Raw genomic sequence first — 13,295 nt, forward strand, 5'->3', positions numbered from 1 at the left:
GGGGGACAGGGCAGCCTGCAAGGGCCAGACCCCCTTGCCGGAGAGATGAAGGCCGGAGGGGAAGGTAGAGAGTCTTAATGAACCGACATCAACCATCGTGTTCCAGTCAGTCCTGCAAACAGCCAAAGAAGCTGACTTTAGGGCAAGACCACAGGGTCTGCTTTTCTTGATGTTATAATCTCTTTGAGGCCAGATGCATTTCAGAACTCAAAATCAATTTTTTTTCTCTCTTTCTTTCTTTCCTCCCTCATTCCCTTCCTTCTTTCTCTCCCTCTCTCTCTCTCTTTCTCTTCCTTTCTTCCCTTCCCTTTCCTTTCCTTTCTTGTCTTTCACAGAGTTTCATTCTGTCACCTCAGCTAGAGTACAGAGGCTTCAGCCTAGCTCACTGCAACCTCCAACTCCTGGCCTCAAGCAATCCTCCTGCCTCAGCCTCCTGAGCACCTGGGACTACAGGTGCACGTCACAACACCCAGCTAATGTTTTTCTATTTTTAGTAGAGACCGATCTGCTCTTGCTCAGGCTGGTCTCTAACTCTGGCCTCCTAGACTGCTAGGATTACAGGCATGAGCCGCCACGCCCAGCCCTCAAAATTTCTTTTTGAATTTCAGAAAGGCAATATATTGTAAAAACCATGCATAACATAGCACCTCTAGCTCTAGGGCAGCATCTCGTAATTAGGCTCTTTGTTATTTTTTGGAGGAAAATATCTACGGGTTGGAATAAATAAAGATCATAATATTCTCACTTTCATTTGAGTCAGGACAGAGCTGTCTCATCATCGAGTGGCCACACACAGGCATTCCCCAGAGGCCTGGCCCTTCTAGGGCCCATAGTCCAGCCTGAGCCTGCCTGTCCATGGGGAAGAGGGTGACCAAAGCCCAGGGAGCATTTAAGAGTCTGCCAAGCTAGTTAGTTGGTCAATTTGCCCTGGTTAAATAACTTGGCCAAAGTCAGCCAGCCCAGCAGCCAGGATCCCTAGCTGGGGTGGAGCTTGCCACAGGGAGGTCCAGCCTCGGTGACTGCTTGCCTTTCCCTGCAGTCCCCACCCCATGTCCCAAAGCTGACTCCCATGAGTCAGAGCTGGGCCTGGGAACCCAAGAAGCTGGGGAGGCTTGTCTTTAGGGCTTCCAGCCCCCCTTTTCTCTGCTTCTCCCCATCCCCATGCCAGGCTCCCTCCCCTTCTCTCCCTCTTCATGATCCCAGGCGCTTTCCTTTGGTCTTTCCTCTGTCTAGCAAAGTATGCTCTCAGGCACCATTATTGTATCAGCCTCTCACACTTTGGTATGAATCGCAGGCCACTTCTATAAGCCTTATTTCTGACTTTTGGCTGAAAAGAGACTAAGTTTCAGACCAGGGGAAAGTAGACTTTTAAGCAGAGGGTCTTTCTCTCCCTTCCTGAGGCCCCCACCTCTTGGGCTGCTCAGAGGGTCACAGGAGTCCTGCTCAGGCTTCCTTCCCCTAAAACCTACCTATCTTGTGTTTCCATCACCTTAGACATCTGCTGTGGCCGGCTGATTTTGCTTCCTTGAAGTGTTATGTCAAGACTGAAAGCACAAATTGCCAGGCTTGGCAGAAGCAATCAGGAGACCCGGGGCATAGTCCCGGCCCTGCCACTGAGTGGGTCACCTTGGACAGTAAATCTTCCATGGACTTGCAGGGCACCAGACAGGTCAAAGCAGAGACCTACACACATGGCAAACCTCTTGTCCTCTTTGCTTCCCCCCAGCAGCCTCTGAGATGCCTCCCAGGAGCCACCAGAGAAAAACCTCTGGACCTGGCGACCTCAAAGGGTTTCTCCAGCTCTAAAATCTAACAGTTTGAACAGTGTACATTGGACTCAGCCAAGGAACTGGGGGAGATGTTTATATTTACAGACCTGTAGAGGCCAGGGATCCCTCTGCACAGGAGTAACTTTGGGGACCCTCCGTGGCCTCTGTGCCACCTGACCCATGCACACCAGCGACAGAGGCTTCCTCTCCTTGGCTCCAGCCTGAGCCTGAGCAGAGAGGGAGAGAGGCAGGAGGGAGGAAGGGGGAAGCGTTTCCTCCACAGATGTGGAACTAGCCACGCTCTAAATACCCGAGATTGTTGAGATGCAAAGCACGCTCGCTGCGCGGGCTGCTCGCTGCCCACTCAGCTCCTGAGCACGTCTCCGCGGTGCCATCCTCAGCGGGCAGCCAGGCTGCGAAACAGGAAGTGGAGCTGTTCTTGGAGAGACAAAGCCCACAGCTGGGCCAGCTCTTTCCTCTTGGAGCCAGGGATGGGTGGGGGCCGAGGCTCTGGGGCGGGCTCCAGGGGGAGGTGGCGGCCAGAGTCAGTCCTGGGGTGGGTTCCTGGGGGGCAAGTAGGGGCTGGGGAGGGAAGGAAGGCTGGATCCAGGAGCGGGGAGGAGGAGCCACCCGGGGGAGGAGGGTGGTCTCGTGGTCTGTGGGTGGACCTGGCATGAAGCGAGCGCTTGGTAAAGTCCTTTATAGTCATTCTTGTACGTATTGCTACTCAGTAAATAAAGGTATAAATGAATGAGCGAGCGAGTGAAAGAGAGAATGGAGGAAGTGGGTGTAAAAGTGGGAACCAGGAGCTGCCGCATTTGCCAAGCTGCGCATTAAGGGCATCGCGGGGGACGTGCGCGGTGACATGGAGCCGTAGAGGAGAAAGGAGACTGAAGGTGGCAGAGGGATGTTGTGCTCAGCACAGTAACCTGGGGGCCCCTCAGCGTGACAGGAGAAGGGGAGAGAAGGCTGGGGTGTTGCTGAGGTGCCCCTCTCTGAAGAGGGGCTGCCCAGTGCCACGGTGCCCTCTCTTGCTGGGCTGCGCGCTGCCCTCGCTGAACCCCCCCCTGCTGGGAAGAGGTCAGGAGCGGAGAGCATGGGAGGGGTGTGTGTGAGTGTGCGTGAGTGTGTGTGAGTGTGTGTGAGTGTGTAGGGGGCTCACCAGGGCCAGCAGAGGTGGACTGAGATGTTTGAGATGAAAGCACAAAGGGAGCATTTACCATGCAAATGGCCTCACAGCGGAAGCCTGTTATCGGGGCATCTCACGGGGCTTTGCAGGGCCAAGGCCAACACCCCAGGCAGTACAAGGCTTTCCTGGCTCCCAGGCAGCTGCCTGCAGTTGGCATGGGCCCTGGTGCCGGGCACAGCTCCTGGACCCTGCAGCTAAGACTCCAGACACGCTGGCATAACCTGGTGCCCTAGAAACCACCCGCCTTGTCCCATGCCACCTCCCCACCCACATCCTGGGGACAGCCTCTGCTGGCACCGTCAGACCCTCTCAAGCAGAAACAAGGATGGGAGTGGGTCTGGGAGAACAGAGCCTGGGGCGCCCCTGGGGGGTGAGGAAAGCTCTACAGCTACCCGGCCTTCCCCAGACAGCCTGGGGTGCTCCCTGAGAGCCTCCTCCTTCCTCAGGCAGGACAGGACTGGCCAAGGTCAGGTTCTCACCCTGACAGTGCTACGAGTTCTGATCTGGGTCCCTGAGCAGCTACTGATTGTTGCCCAAGGAAACAGGCCGCTTCAAAGCTTTCTCTTCCTTCCCCTGCTTCCTGGGGCCTCTGGAGAGTTTGGAGGACTCCTGAGTCCAACCAAGTTCCCTTCAGACTGTGAGTTTCTTGAGGGCAGGACAGTGTCCAAGCACCCAGCACAGCGCCTGGCACATAGTAGGTACTTGACAATGACAAATGCTCATCTGGGGCTTACTATGCGCCAGGCACTGTTCTGCATCCGACAGATAAAGCACAAAGAGGTAAAATACCTTGCCCAAGGTAGCACAACTAGGAAGAGGTGGAAGCGGGATTTGAACCCAGGCAGGCTGGCTCCAGTCATGCTCTCCCACAAGCCAAGGTGTCTTTGTTTGATGGAATGAGCTCAGGCAGTGAAGGAGGTCCCTGAGATCACCCCCGAGTGAGAGTCAGACCTGGGACCAGACCACCCAGGCCAGAACAGCCTTGGAGCACAACGTCCTTGGGTCCCCATGCTCCAGCAGTTGGTGGGTGATTATTGAAGGGTGAGCTCCATTTTTTCTCAGGGGTTCGATGGTCCCTGGGGTCCTGCTGATGGCAGGCAAAGCATGACCTGGGAAGCTTTCCCCAAAGCCTGGCGGAGCCTCTTCTGCTTCCTTCAAGGTCACCCCGATGGGGGAGCTTTAGCCGAATCCGCAGGTGGGGTATACACTGGGAAGGGTGGAAGGGGGTGGGGCCAGAGGGGCCAGGAATGGGCAAAGGAGATCTGGGGGTGGGGTGTATGTGGGATGAAGTCCCGAGGGGCACCTTTGACTTTTCCCACTCTAGGGGAAGACAGGGTGGTCTGGCAAGTGGCCAAGTGGCTGGGGATGCCCTGGGCTCAAAGCCACAGGACATCTCATGTGTGGGGGTGGGGGCTTCTGGTCTCACCCTCACCCTGACCACTAAGGGCCAGGGGATGAGGGTGCAGACAGTAGCGGGGCACAGATGGGGCATAACCAAGTAAGGAGGAGGAGGAAACTGATCATGTGGGATCATTGCTTTATTAGTGGGAAAAGAGAGGCTGGAAGCCAGCCTGGGAGAGCCCAAGGAGGACTGGATTTGGGGAGACCAGCTGGCCAGGGCAGGTGCAGCCTGATGGAGTGCAGGGGTCCCAGGCGGCTCAGGAGCACTTGAGTCAGGCAGTAGCCCCCAGCCCGGAAGAGCAGTTAGCAAGTTTGCAAAGTCTCCTTCCTCTGCTCTGATAGCAACTGATTGACCCCACAACAGTGTCGTCATTAAAACCCCCACTTTTTTCTGGATTCATAGGGCTAATAGAGCTCACTCAGCTTCTCTGTTTGTCCATCTTACCCCCGTGGGGCTCAGCTGACATGTGGGTAATTGAGACTTCACACAGGGACCCGGTGGGTGGGATTCTCCGGCCTGGGGTTCCAGAGAGTATGATTTCTTCCTGGAGAGGGAATCACACCTGCTGACCACTCAACAAAAGCTGGAAACTGCAACACTCAGAATTCTGCTGGGGTCCAGGGAGAAATTTCCCAGCAGATGCCATGAGATAGGCATGCATAGGAGAATTCACTAGCACGATTTGAGGAACTAGGTTGACTCGTTTTCTAAATTTGATGTCAGCCTGAGCAACATAGCAAGACCCTGTCTCTGCACAAGAAAAGAAAGAAAGAAAGATTAGCTGGGCGTGGTGGCACACACCTGCAGTCCCAGCTCTTCAGGAGGCTGAGGCAGGAGGATCACTTGAGCCCAGGAGTTTGAGGTGGCAGTGAGCTATGATGATGCCACTGCACTCTAGCTTGGGCAACAGGGCGAGACCCTAGCTCAAAAAATTAAATAAATAAATAAATTTGATGTCCTGGTACTATTTCTTCAAAGGAAATATGATCCCAAACCACAACACAGACAGCAAATAAAAGGGAAACTGGGCTCTGGAAGGTCTCCCAGGCTGTCTTCCTGGGTCCTGCTGGGTCCCTGAGGCAGTGCCAGGGAGCCTTCTTTGAGAGCAGCTCTGGGCAGACCATGGCCCAGCGTGGCCTGAGGCCTCGTGCGGTTGGCTGCCTTTCCTGACCATTAATCGCTGCTAAGTGTCATTACCGCTAATAAAATTAACCGACTTTATACTGGACTCCTGGAGCCATCAATCTCAGGGTCTATTACGTGAAATTAAAAAAACAGGTGCCTGTTGATGAGTGTAAGGGTGTTTGCTGGGCCGGGCTCACAAGTGCGGTCAAGGGAATTCCTGTGCTCTGCAGCTGTCAGAAGGTCGTGATCAAGGATGGTGCCCCTTATTTGACAAACAACTCTGAACCTTCACTCCACACTATAGGGGTGTCTCAGGCAAGAGCACAGCTGTGCTCTGGGAAGACTCTGAGGCCAGAGACTGAGAAGCTCCCGGAAGTGTCCCTCCCACTCTCACCTCTGCTTCTCTTGGTGTATTTCATTAATTCTTTTTTTTCTCTCTTTAGATTAGCTTCCTCAGTTTATCTTCTGTGTTTCAGATCCAGTCATCCAAAGACACAGAGAAAGAGAGAGAAAGAACTGTATGTTCTCCTAATTCAAATTCCAGATTCCCAGAGAAGGAACTGATTGGCCCAGCTTGGATCATGTGATCATCGTTGATCCAATCAATAGGCCAGCAAGGTCACATGGTATAAAATGGCCTACAGGGGCCACATGGTCACCATGTAAATAGAAGGAACGGGTGGGCAGCTAACCCAATAGGTGTCCACCAGAGTAATTTAAAGGACTTAGGAATATGCACTCAAAAATGGCAGGTATACGAATATATATAACATTACAAAGATAATAAATATAGTAAATAACATATTATATATTATATAAAATGACATATAATATAGCTGTCATGGTATAATAATAGCTATTATTCTTTTTTTTTTTTGAGACAGAGTCTCACTGTGTTGCCCAGGCTAGAGTGCCGTGGCGTCATCCTAGCTCACAGCAACCTCAAACTCCTGGGCTCAAGCGATCCTCCTGCCTCAGCCTCCCGAGTAGCTGGGACTACAGGCATGCGCCACCATGCCCAGCTAATTTTTTCTATATATTTTTAGTTGTCCAATTAATTTCTTTGTGTATATATATATATATTTTTTTTTTCGTTGTCCAGATCATTTCTTTCTATTTTTTAGTAGAGACGGGGTCTCGCTCTTGCTCAGGCTGGTTTCGAACTCCTGAGCTCAAACAATCCACCCACCTTGGCCTCCCAGAGAGCTAGGATTACAGGGGTGAGCCACCACGCCCGGCCAATAGCTATTATTCTTAAAATGGCATCTGGGATGGGCCTTGAAGGATGTGCAGCCCCATTGTCTAAAATTTCCATCACTCCCTGCTAGTTCTCCCATCTGTCAATCAGCTTCTACAAGGGAGGTGTCAGTTTCTGGAACACAGAAATTGTGTGAGCAGAAGTTGCCCCTCACACCAGCCCCTGGTGGGGGGAGGAGGACATATGAGGGGCTGGATAGCCGCTGCCCCCTTTGCTGCCTGCAGCCCCCGCGCTGCCCTCCGTGCTGGAAGCCAGTCAAGGTGGGGCCTCCTCAGCTGGGGTTGACGTTGGCTCCTGCTCTGGACCTGCCAAGGGTCAAGCTCTGAGGGTTTCCTGCCAGGCCGTAGGGAGGGGTTTGGGTGTAGACCTGGTGGACTGGAAATTTACCCATTTGCCCCCAGATTAATGATTAACGGGCCCCTGCCCTCACCCTGTCTGGGAGAGGAGCCCAGGGCCAGGCTGGGCCAGGAGGAGCCCGATAGCATCTGTCTCTGCTTGGAGGTTTCGCAGATATGCTCCACACTGGCGTGGCTGCACCTGATGAGTTTGGAATCCATGGGCAATTTCTGAGGGCACTTGGGGCCTGGCCAGGCCCCTCACCCTCTGGTGAGGCTTGCTCCTTTTGGGGGCAGACAGAGAGGGTGTGGCATGCAACCAGATGTCCTGGCTGAGACAGGCGGCTCCATGCAGGAGAGCTATGCCCTTGGCTCAGTGGGATGTGGGCCTGTCTGAACACCCCTGGTTTGTCCACAGGGCTCTCACCTTGGCCAGTGACAGGTGAGCAACAGTGGCAAGTGCCATATCCAGGCAGGAACTTTAAGAGCCATTGCCTGCTTCCACCACTGCTCCTTTACCCTCGCTGTGGGGTTGGCATGTCCCAGAATCGGGTATATTCCACCCACGCTGGGGGGCACCAGGGTGTAGGTCAACAGACATTGTGCACTGGTACAACCATCTCACAGGCAGCATCTGGGAAAGGGAGGGTCAAACTTGAATTCCAGTTCTCACGTTGCTGCTGACCTGTTGTATGATCTGGGCCAGTCTCTGCCTCCTCTTAAAACCTTCTTTTCCTCATCTGGACAAAGGGAGACTCTGCCTGGTGAGAGAGCAAAGCCTCTTGTTAGAGGAGAGACATTTGGGAAACTCCAGCTAGGAGCAAAGTAAGCCTGTCCCAGGCTCTGTGGCTAGTACATTTCATATAATCCCCTAGCAACCCTGGGACGTAGAGAGGATTAATCCTTCCACTTTCCAGAGGAGAAAAACTGAGACTTCAAGGCTGCACAGCTAGGAAGTGGCAGAGTCAGGCTTAGAGTTCGGCAGCCTGAATCCAAATTGATGAGCTTTGGATGCAGGAGAAAAAGCAGTTTGGGATTGATAACCTGATGGAAATTCAGCTCTTTCTCCTTCATCTAAACATCTGTCAGCCCTTCCCTCCCTCCCTCCCTCCCGCTCTCCTTCCTTCCTTCTTTCCTTCCTTCCTTCCTTCTTTCCTTCCTTCCTTCCTTCCATCCTCTTTCCCTCCGTCCCTCCCATTCCCTAAGCATCCCTTTGTACCAGGCGCCAAGTGGTCAGATGGTTCAAGGTCTACCTGGGAGTTATGGGAACAGGTTATGTGGGTAGGGGATTACTTGAGTTGGAACATAATGTAAGGGAGAAGGGTGTCAGGGGACCTTGGCTGGTGTCTGCTCAGCGTCCACATCCCCTCTGCCTGTGCCCTCTTAGGAATGTGTCTCTCCCCTCCAGGCAGCAACCCATACTATGTGCTAGTTCCCTGATCATAGAAGCTGTCCAGGGAATGGTGTAAATATACAGATTCCTAGGCCCCATTCCAGACCAATAGAATTCGAATTGCCAAGCATGGATCCTGGGAATCTGTATTTTTAATAAACACCCTGGACGATCTTTCTAATTGGGCCAGTTTGGGTAACTGGGTGGGTTCAAAGAGCAGAGACTGGGATCTGGAAAATGCGGGTCTGAGTCCTGCACCAGTCTTTGCTATAAGCGCCCTGGTTTTCCTACTCTGTAAAATGGGGACGTAACTCCTGTGGGATCGGCCTGCTGCCCAGAAGGGCAATAAATGAAGCTCCCGAGAAGGCCCCCTTTCCCTCCCCAGCCCCACGTCGCATCTGAAAACCCCACCTATGTCCCTCCTCTCACCCTGCACAGCCTCACCGGGCGGGAGGTCCTGACGCCCTTCCCAGGCCTGGGCACTGATGCTGCCCCGGCTCAGGGCGACACCCACCTGAAGCAGTGCGACCTGCTGAAGCTGTCCCGGCGGCAGAAGCAGCTCTGCCGGAGGGAGCCAGGCCTGGCTGAGACCCTGAGGGAGGCTGCACACCTCGGCCTGCTCGAGTGCCAGTTCCAGTTCCGGCACGAGCGCTGGGACTGCAGCCTGGAGGGGAGGATGGGCCTGCTCAAGAGAGGTAGGGAGGAGGGCTGGGTGGGGGGACAGGAGGGTGGCAGGGGGGAGGGGTGGGGGGAGGAGGACTGGGGGACAGAAAGGCTCAGGAGGACCACCCTTCCCCCTGCCCCTGTGCCCAGGCCACACTGCCCTCACTAGCCTAGCACAACCACAGGGGGAACAAATCCTGGGGAGTCGAAGGTCTGTTGAAGGCCAGTTGTGGCCCAACCTCAGGTTTGGGGAGCAGAGGAGCAAGGGAGACATCAGAGAGGAGGAGACAGAAGCCCATGCCTGGAGGAGCCCACAAAAGAGCTACGTGGTCCCCCAGTCACCCCCCTCTGCCTTTGCACACACACATGTGTGCAAGAACAAGGTGCAAGAACATACGAAGATGGCAGGCAGTGGTCACTGGACAAATGACACGAGACAGGCCGACATGTGTTCACTCATTCATCTGTATCTTTGTTCGTCACATCCCTTTATCCATCATCCCTCCTCCCCACCCTGCCTCCCTCCCATCTCCCCACATCCCTCATGGCCTCCCCATCCACTCGCTAAGCATCTGCTGAGGCTCGCAGAGAGCAGGGCGCTGTGCTAGGTGCCGAACAAGGCCCCTTCTGCCCTCAGGAAACACACAGTCCACAGGGGAGACAACGGGCCATCGTGTGACTCCATCACCAAGGAGGAGGGCCATGATGGGGACTTTTACAGAAAGGCAGTGATACTGTGCGGGGCAGCCAGGCCCCTCCTGGGCCAGGTGCTCCCTGGGGAGGGTCTGGGGCTGAGCTAATGCCCCCGCTTCTCTCTCTCCGTCTCGTTGTCACCAGCGCCTTAAGTGCACTGGAGAGCAGGCAGGAGGTGGCGAGCCCGTGGGAGGCCAGGTCAGGTGTGGGCCACGCCCCACGAGTGAGGAATAGCGACGGTCCCGGCAGGGGGCGGGATGGTCAGTCTGTGGTAGGCCAGGCGGGAGACTGAAGGTCACTCTGCCATTGGGTCTAGTCCACTGTGGGTGGCATCATGAATAATAGAAGCCCACAGGGCACATCTCGGGGACCGGGGCCTCAGCAATGGGTTGGTCCAACTTGTCACACATGGACTTGGAGTCCAGATCTCTGGTTAAACCCCAGCTGTGGCCCTCAGTAGAGCCTGAGTCTCTTCTCTTTGTATCTCAGCGCGCATGTCTGTTAAGTAAGTAGAGGCAGTAACTCCTGTCCTGCTGCCCTCTGGGAACCTGGGCACATACTCCATAGTGACTTTGGAAATTCCATTTAAACAGCAACTTGCAGCCTGAGTTTAAAGGGCAGGCGGCAGGGAGGTCACCCGGAGATGTGTCCTCAGGCCCACCCTCCCTCGTCCTGCCCATCACGGCACTGCTACCACCCCCTCCTGCCCTCAGAGGGCGGCAGGCAGCCTCTGAGCCTCCTTCTTTCCTCCTTCCTGACCCCTGCCCCGGGCACCCCGCACAGGCTTCAAGGAGACGGCCTTCCTGTATGCGGTGTCCTCGGCTGCGCTCACCCACACGCTGGCCCGGGCCTGCAGCGCCGGGCGCATGGAGCGCTGCACCTGCGACGACTCTCCGGGCCTGGAGAGCCGGCAGGCCTGGCAGTGGGGCGTGTGCGGCGACAACCTCAAGTACAGCACCAAGTTCCTGAACAACTTCCTGGGGCCCAAGAGAGGAAGCAAGGACCTGCGGGCACGGGCAGACGCCCACAACACCCACGTGGGCATGAAGGTGAGCGTGTCCCCAGGCCGCCCACAGCGCCTTCCACAGCCTGGGCGCAGAGCCAGGGAACCCACCCTCCCTAGGCATCTGCTCTGGACCACTGCTGGCCACCGGGAACACGGCAGAGTGGGGAAGGGCCCTGGGTGTCATTGGCGGCTGGGCGGCAGCAGCAGCAGGCTTGGGACCAGGCCTCGGTGAGGCAGGGATGTGTTTGGACAGGGGTCTCCATTCCAAGGACTGGGCCTTCCTGGAGGTCCTAGAAGCCAACATACTCTGACAACTTTGATCTTGAGTAACCCCTGCCCCCCTCCGTGTTATGGGTGGGAAGATGGAAGAGGCCCAGAGAGGGAAAGGGACTCAGTGGAGGTCACACAGCAGTGGGGCAACTGTACGGTACAAAGAATCTAGGTCCACGGGGGTGAGCAGGTGGGGAGAGGCCAGTGCTCCAGTTCCTTAGGAGACTGGATTCTGTATTCTGTGTCGTCTGTCCTCATCACTGAGTCATGTAAACCAGGGCTGCCCTGTTCAGCTGTGGAAGTTGTCTACTCCAGCAGAACTCTGGCCCGGCGGGCGGGGCGGGGGGGGGTTGGAGCTGGGGCTGTGATCGGCCCACACTCTCACTGAGGCATGCGCATTGGCGCAGGGCTGCCTCTGCCTAAAGGAAGGAGAGCCTTTCAACTAGTCACGCGAAGGTGCCTCATGGGCTAGCTCAGGTCCTATTTGTCCCCCCTCCCACGAACCTCCCTGTGTCTCCTTCCCATCCTCCTGCCGCTCCCCTGCCGGGGTTGGCGCCCTGGATGCGGGCCCGGGCCTCTGACCACGCCTCCACCCTGGCTCTTCTCGCAGGCTGTGAAGAGTGGCCTCAGGACCACGTGTAAGTGCCACGGCGTGTCGGGCTCCTGCGCCGTGCGCACCTGCTGGAAGCAGCTCTCCCCATTCCGTGAGACGGGCCAGGTGCTGAAGCTGCGCTACGACTCAGCTGTCAAGGTGTCCAGTGCCACCAACGAGGCCTTGGGCCGCCTAGAGCTGTGGGTACCCGCCAGGCCAGGAAGCCCTGCCAAGGGCCTGGCCCCCCGGCCTGGGGACCTGGTCTACATGGAGGACTCACCCAGCTTCTGCCGGCCCAGCAAGTACTCGCCCGGCACGGCGGGCAGGGTGTGCTCCCGGGAGGCCAGCTGCAACAGCCTGTGCTGTGGGCGGGGCTACGACACCCAGAGCCGCCTGGTGGCCTTCTCCTGCCACTGCCAGGTGCAGTGGTGCTGCTATGTGGAGTGTCAGCAGTGTGTGCAGGAGGAGCTCGTGTACACCTGCAAGCCCTAGGCCTGCTGCCCCGGGAGCCAGCCAGGCACTGACAGGACCTCCCACGGTGCCCGTGCAGCTGTTCAGCCGGCCCTCTGGGCAGGTAGGCACAGCGTGTAGCACACACCAACATAGGTGCCAGTGCACACGAGCGTGCAACTCACCACTGCTCTACCAGTCCTCGGCCTGCCTTTTGCTTCCCTCAACAGCAAAGAGAAGCAAAGCCCAGCCCTGAACCCAAGCGTTGCCAGCCTCATTGAGGACTTGGAGCAGGAAGGCAGGGTGGGAGAGGATGCGGAGGGAGCCCGAGAGGACAGCAAGACTGAGGGGAGAGAGGGGCTATCCCGCCATCTTGGTTCCTGGGGTGAATGGCTGAGAGCCAGGCTTCTGGGTGGGGAACGCCACTGGAGGCAGTGCTGGCTGGGGGCAAAGGTGGGAGTCTGCCTGGCATGGGTCAGTCCAGCCCTCGGCCCCACCCACATGGCAGTGAGCACCAGGTGCCATGTGCCACTCCTGTGGCTTTGCAGTGCTAGAGGCAGGAGAAAGCCCAAGTGGCAGGAGGTGTTTGGAGGAAGGAAAGCTTTCTGGGCTTGAGTGGACCCAAGTCAGATACGTGTCCTGGAGCCTCCTTGATTTGGGTTTTCAAATGTGCCTCATCTCGAGAGCTGAGTTGTCCGCAACCACCCACCCTGCCCAGTGCGACTGCCAGTGGAGGCAAGGCAGGCCACGGTGGAACTCAGTGCACCTGGGGTCGCATGGGGAAACAGCGACCCTCCTCATTTCCCCTGGCGGCCAAAGGAACCTTTAATTCCAACCCGAAGGAGGAGGGGGACAGCCCTCTGATCCCTGGCAGGGACATAGTGAGCCCAGTTTCTCAGCCATCTGTTGAGTCAGCTTTGGTCAACTCCCTGTGGCTGGCGTCCTCCTGGGCCACAAAGCCCTGCCACCAGCGGACAGTCGTGACACAGATGACCAGCTGGCTCGTGGGTTCTGGTTCTGGTTACCTTTCTGGCCTTACAGCTGCACATCTCATGAGGGATTTCACCTGGCTGGAGCCGTAGGCGCTGCGTCCTTGCCACACCTGGCTCTTTGTACCCCTTCATTCGCTAATGGCCCCTCGCTTTGGTCC

At 56.3% G+C, this 13,295-nt stretch overlaps 1 protein-coding gene across 1 annotated transcript in view; it reads left to right on the forward strand.

Moving 5' to 3' along the window:
• The window catches only part of WNT9B (wingless-type MMTV integration site family, member 9B), a 31,901-nt gene extending 19,372 nt beyond the window's left edge, over nt 1-12,529 (forward strand). Inside the window, exons 2-4 of the mRNA XM_012655241.1 lie at nt 8,910-9,166; nt 10,611-10,876; nt 11,714-12,529. Of these exons, the coding sequence (XP_012510695.1) occupies nt 8,910-9,166; nt 10,611-10,876; nt 11,714-12,187 (997 nt within the window). The 3' untranslated portion in view covers nt 12,188-12,529. The remainder of the gene's footprint in view (nt 1-8,909; nt 9,167-10,610; nt 10,877-11,713) is intronic.
• The last annotated feature ends 766 nt before the right edge of the window (nt 12,530-13,295 follow it).

The sequence above is a fragment of the Propithecus coquereli genome, unplaced genomic scaffold (assembly GCF_000956105.1).
Source record: "Propithecus coquereli isolate 6110/MARCELLA unplaced genomic scaffold, Pcoq_1.0 Scaffold469, whole genome shotgun sequence".
Classification (NCBI taxonomy): Eukaryota; Metazoa; Chordata; class Mammalia; order Primates; family Indriidae; genus Propithecus; species Propithecus coquereli.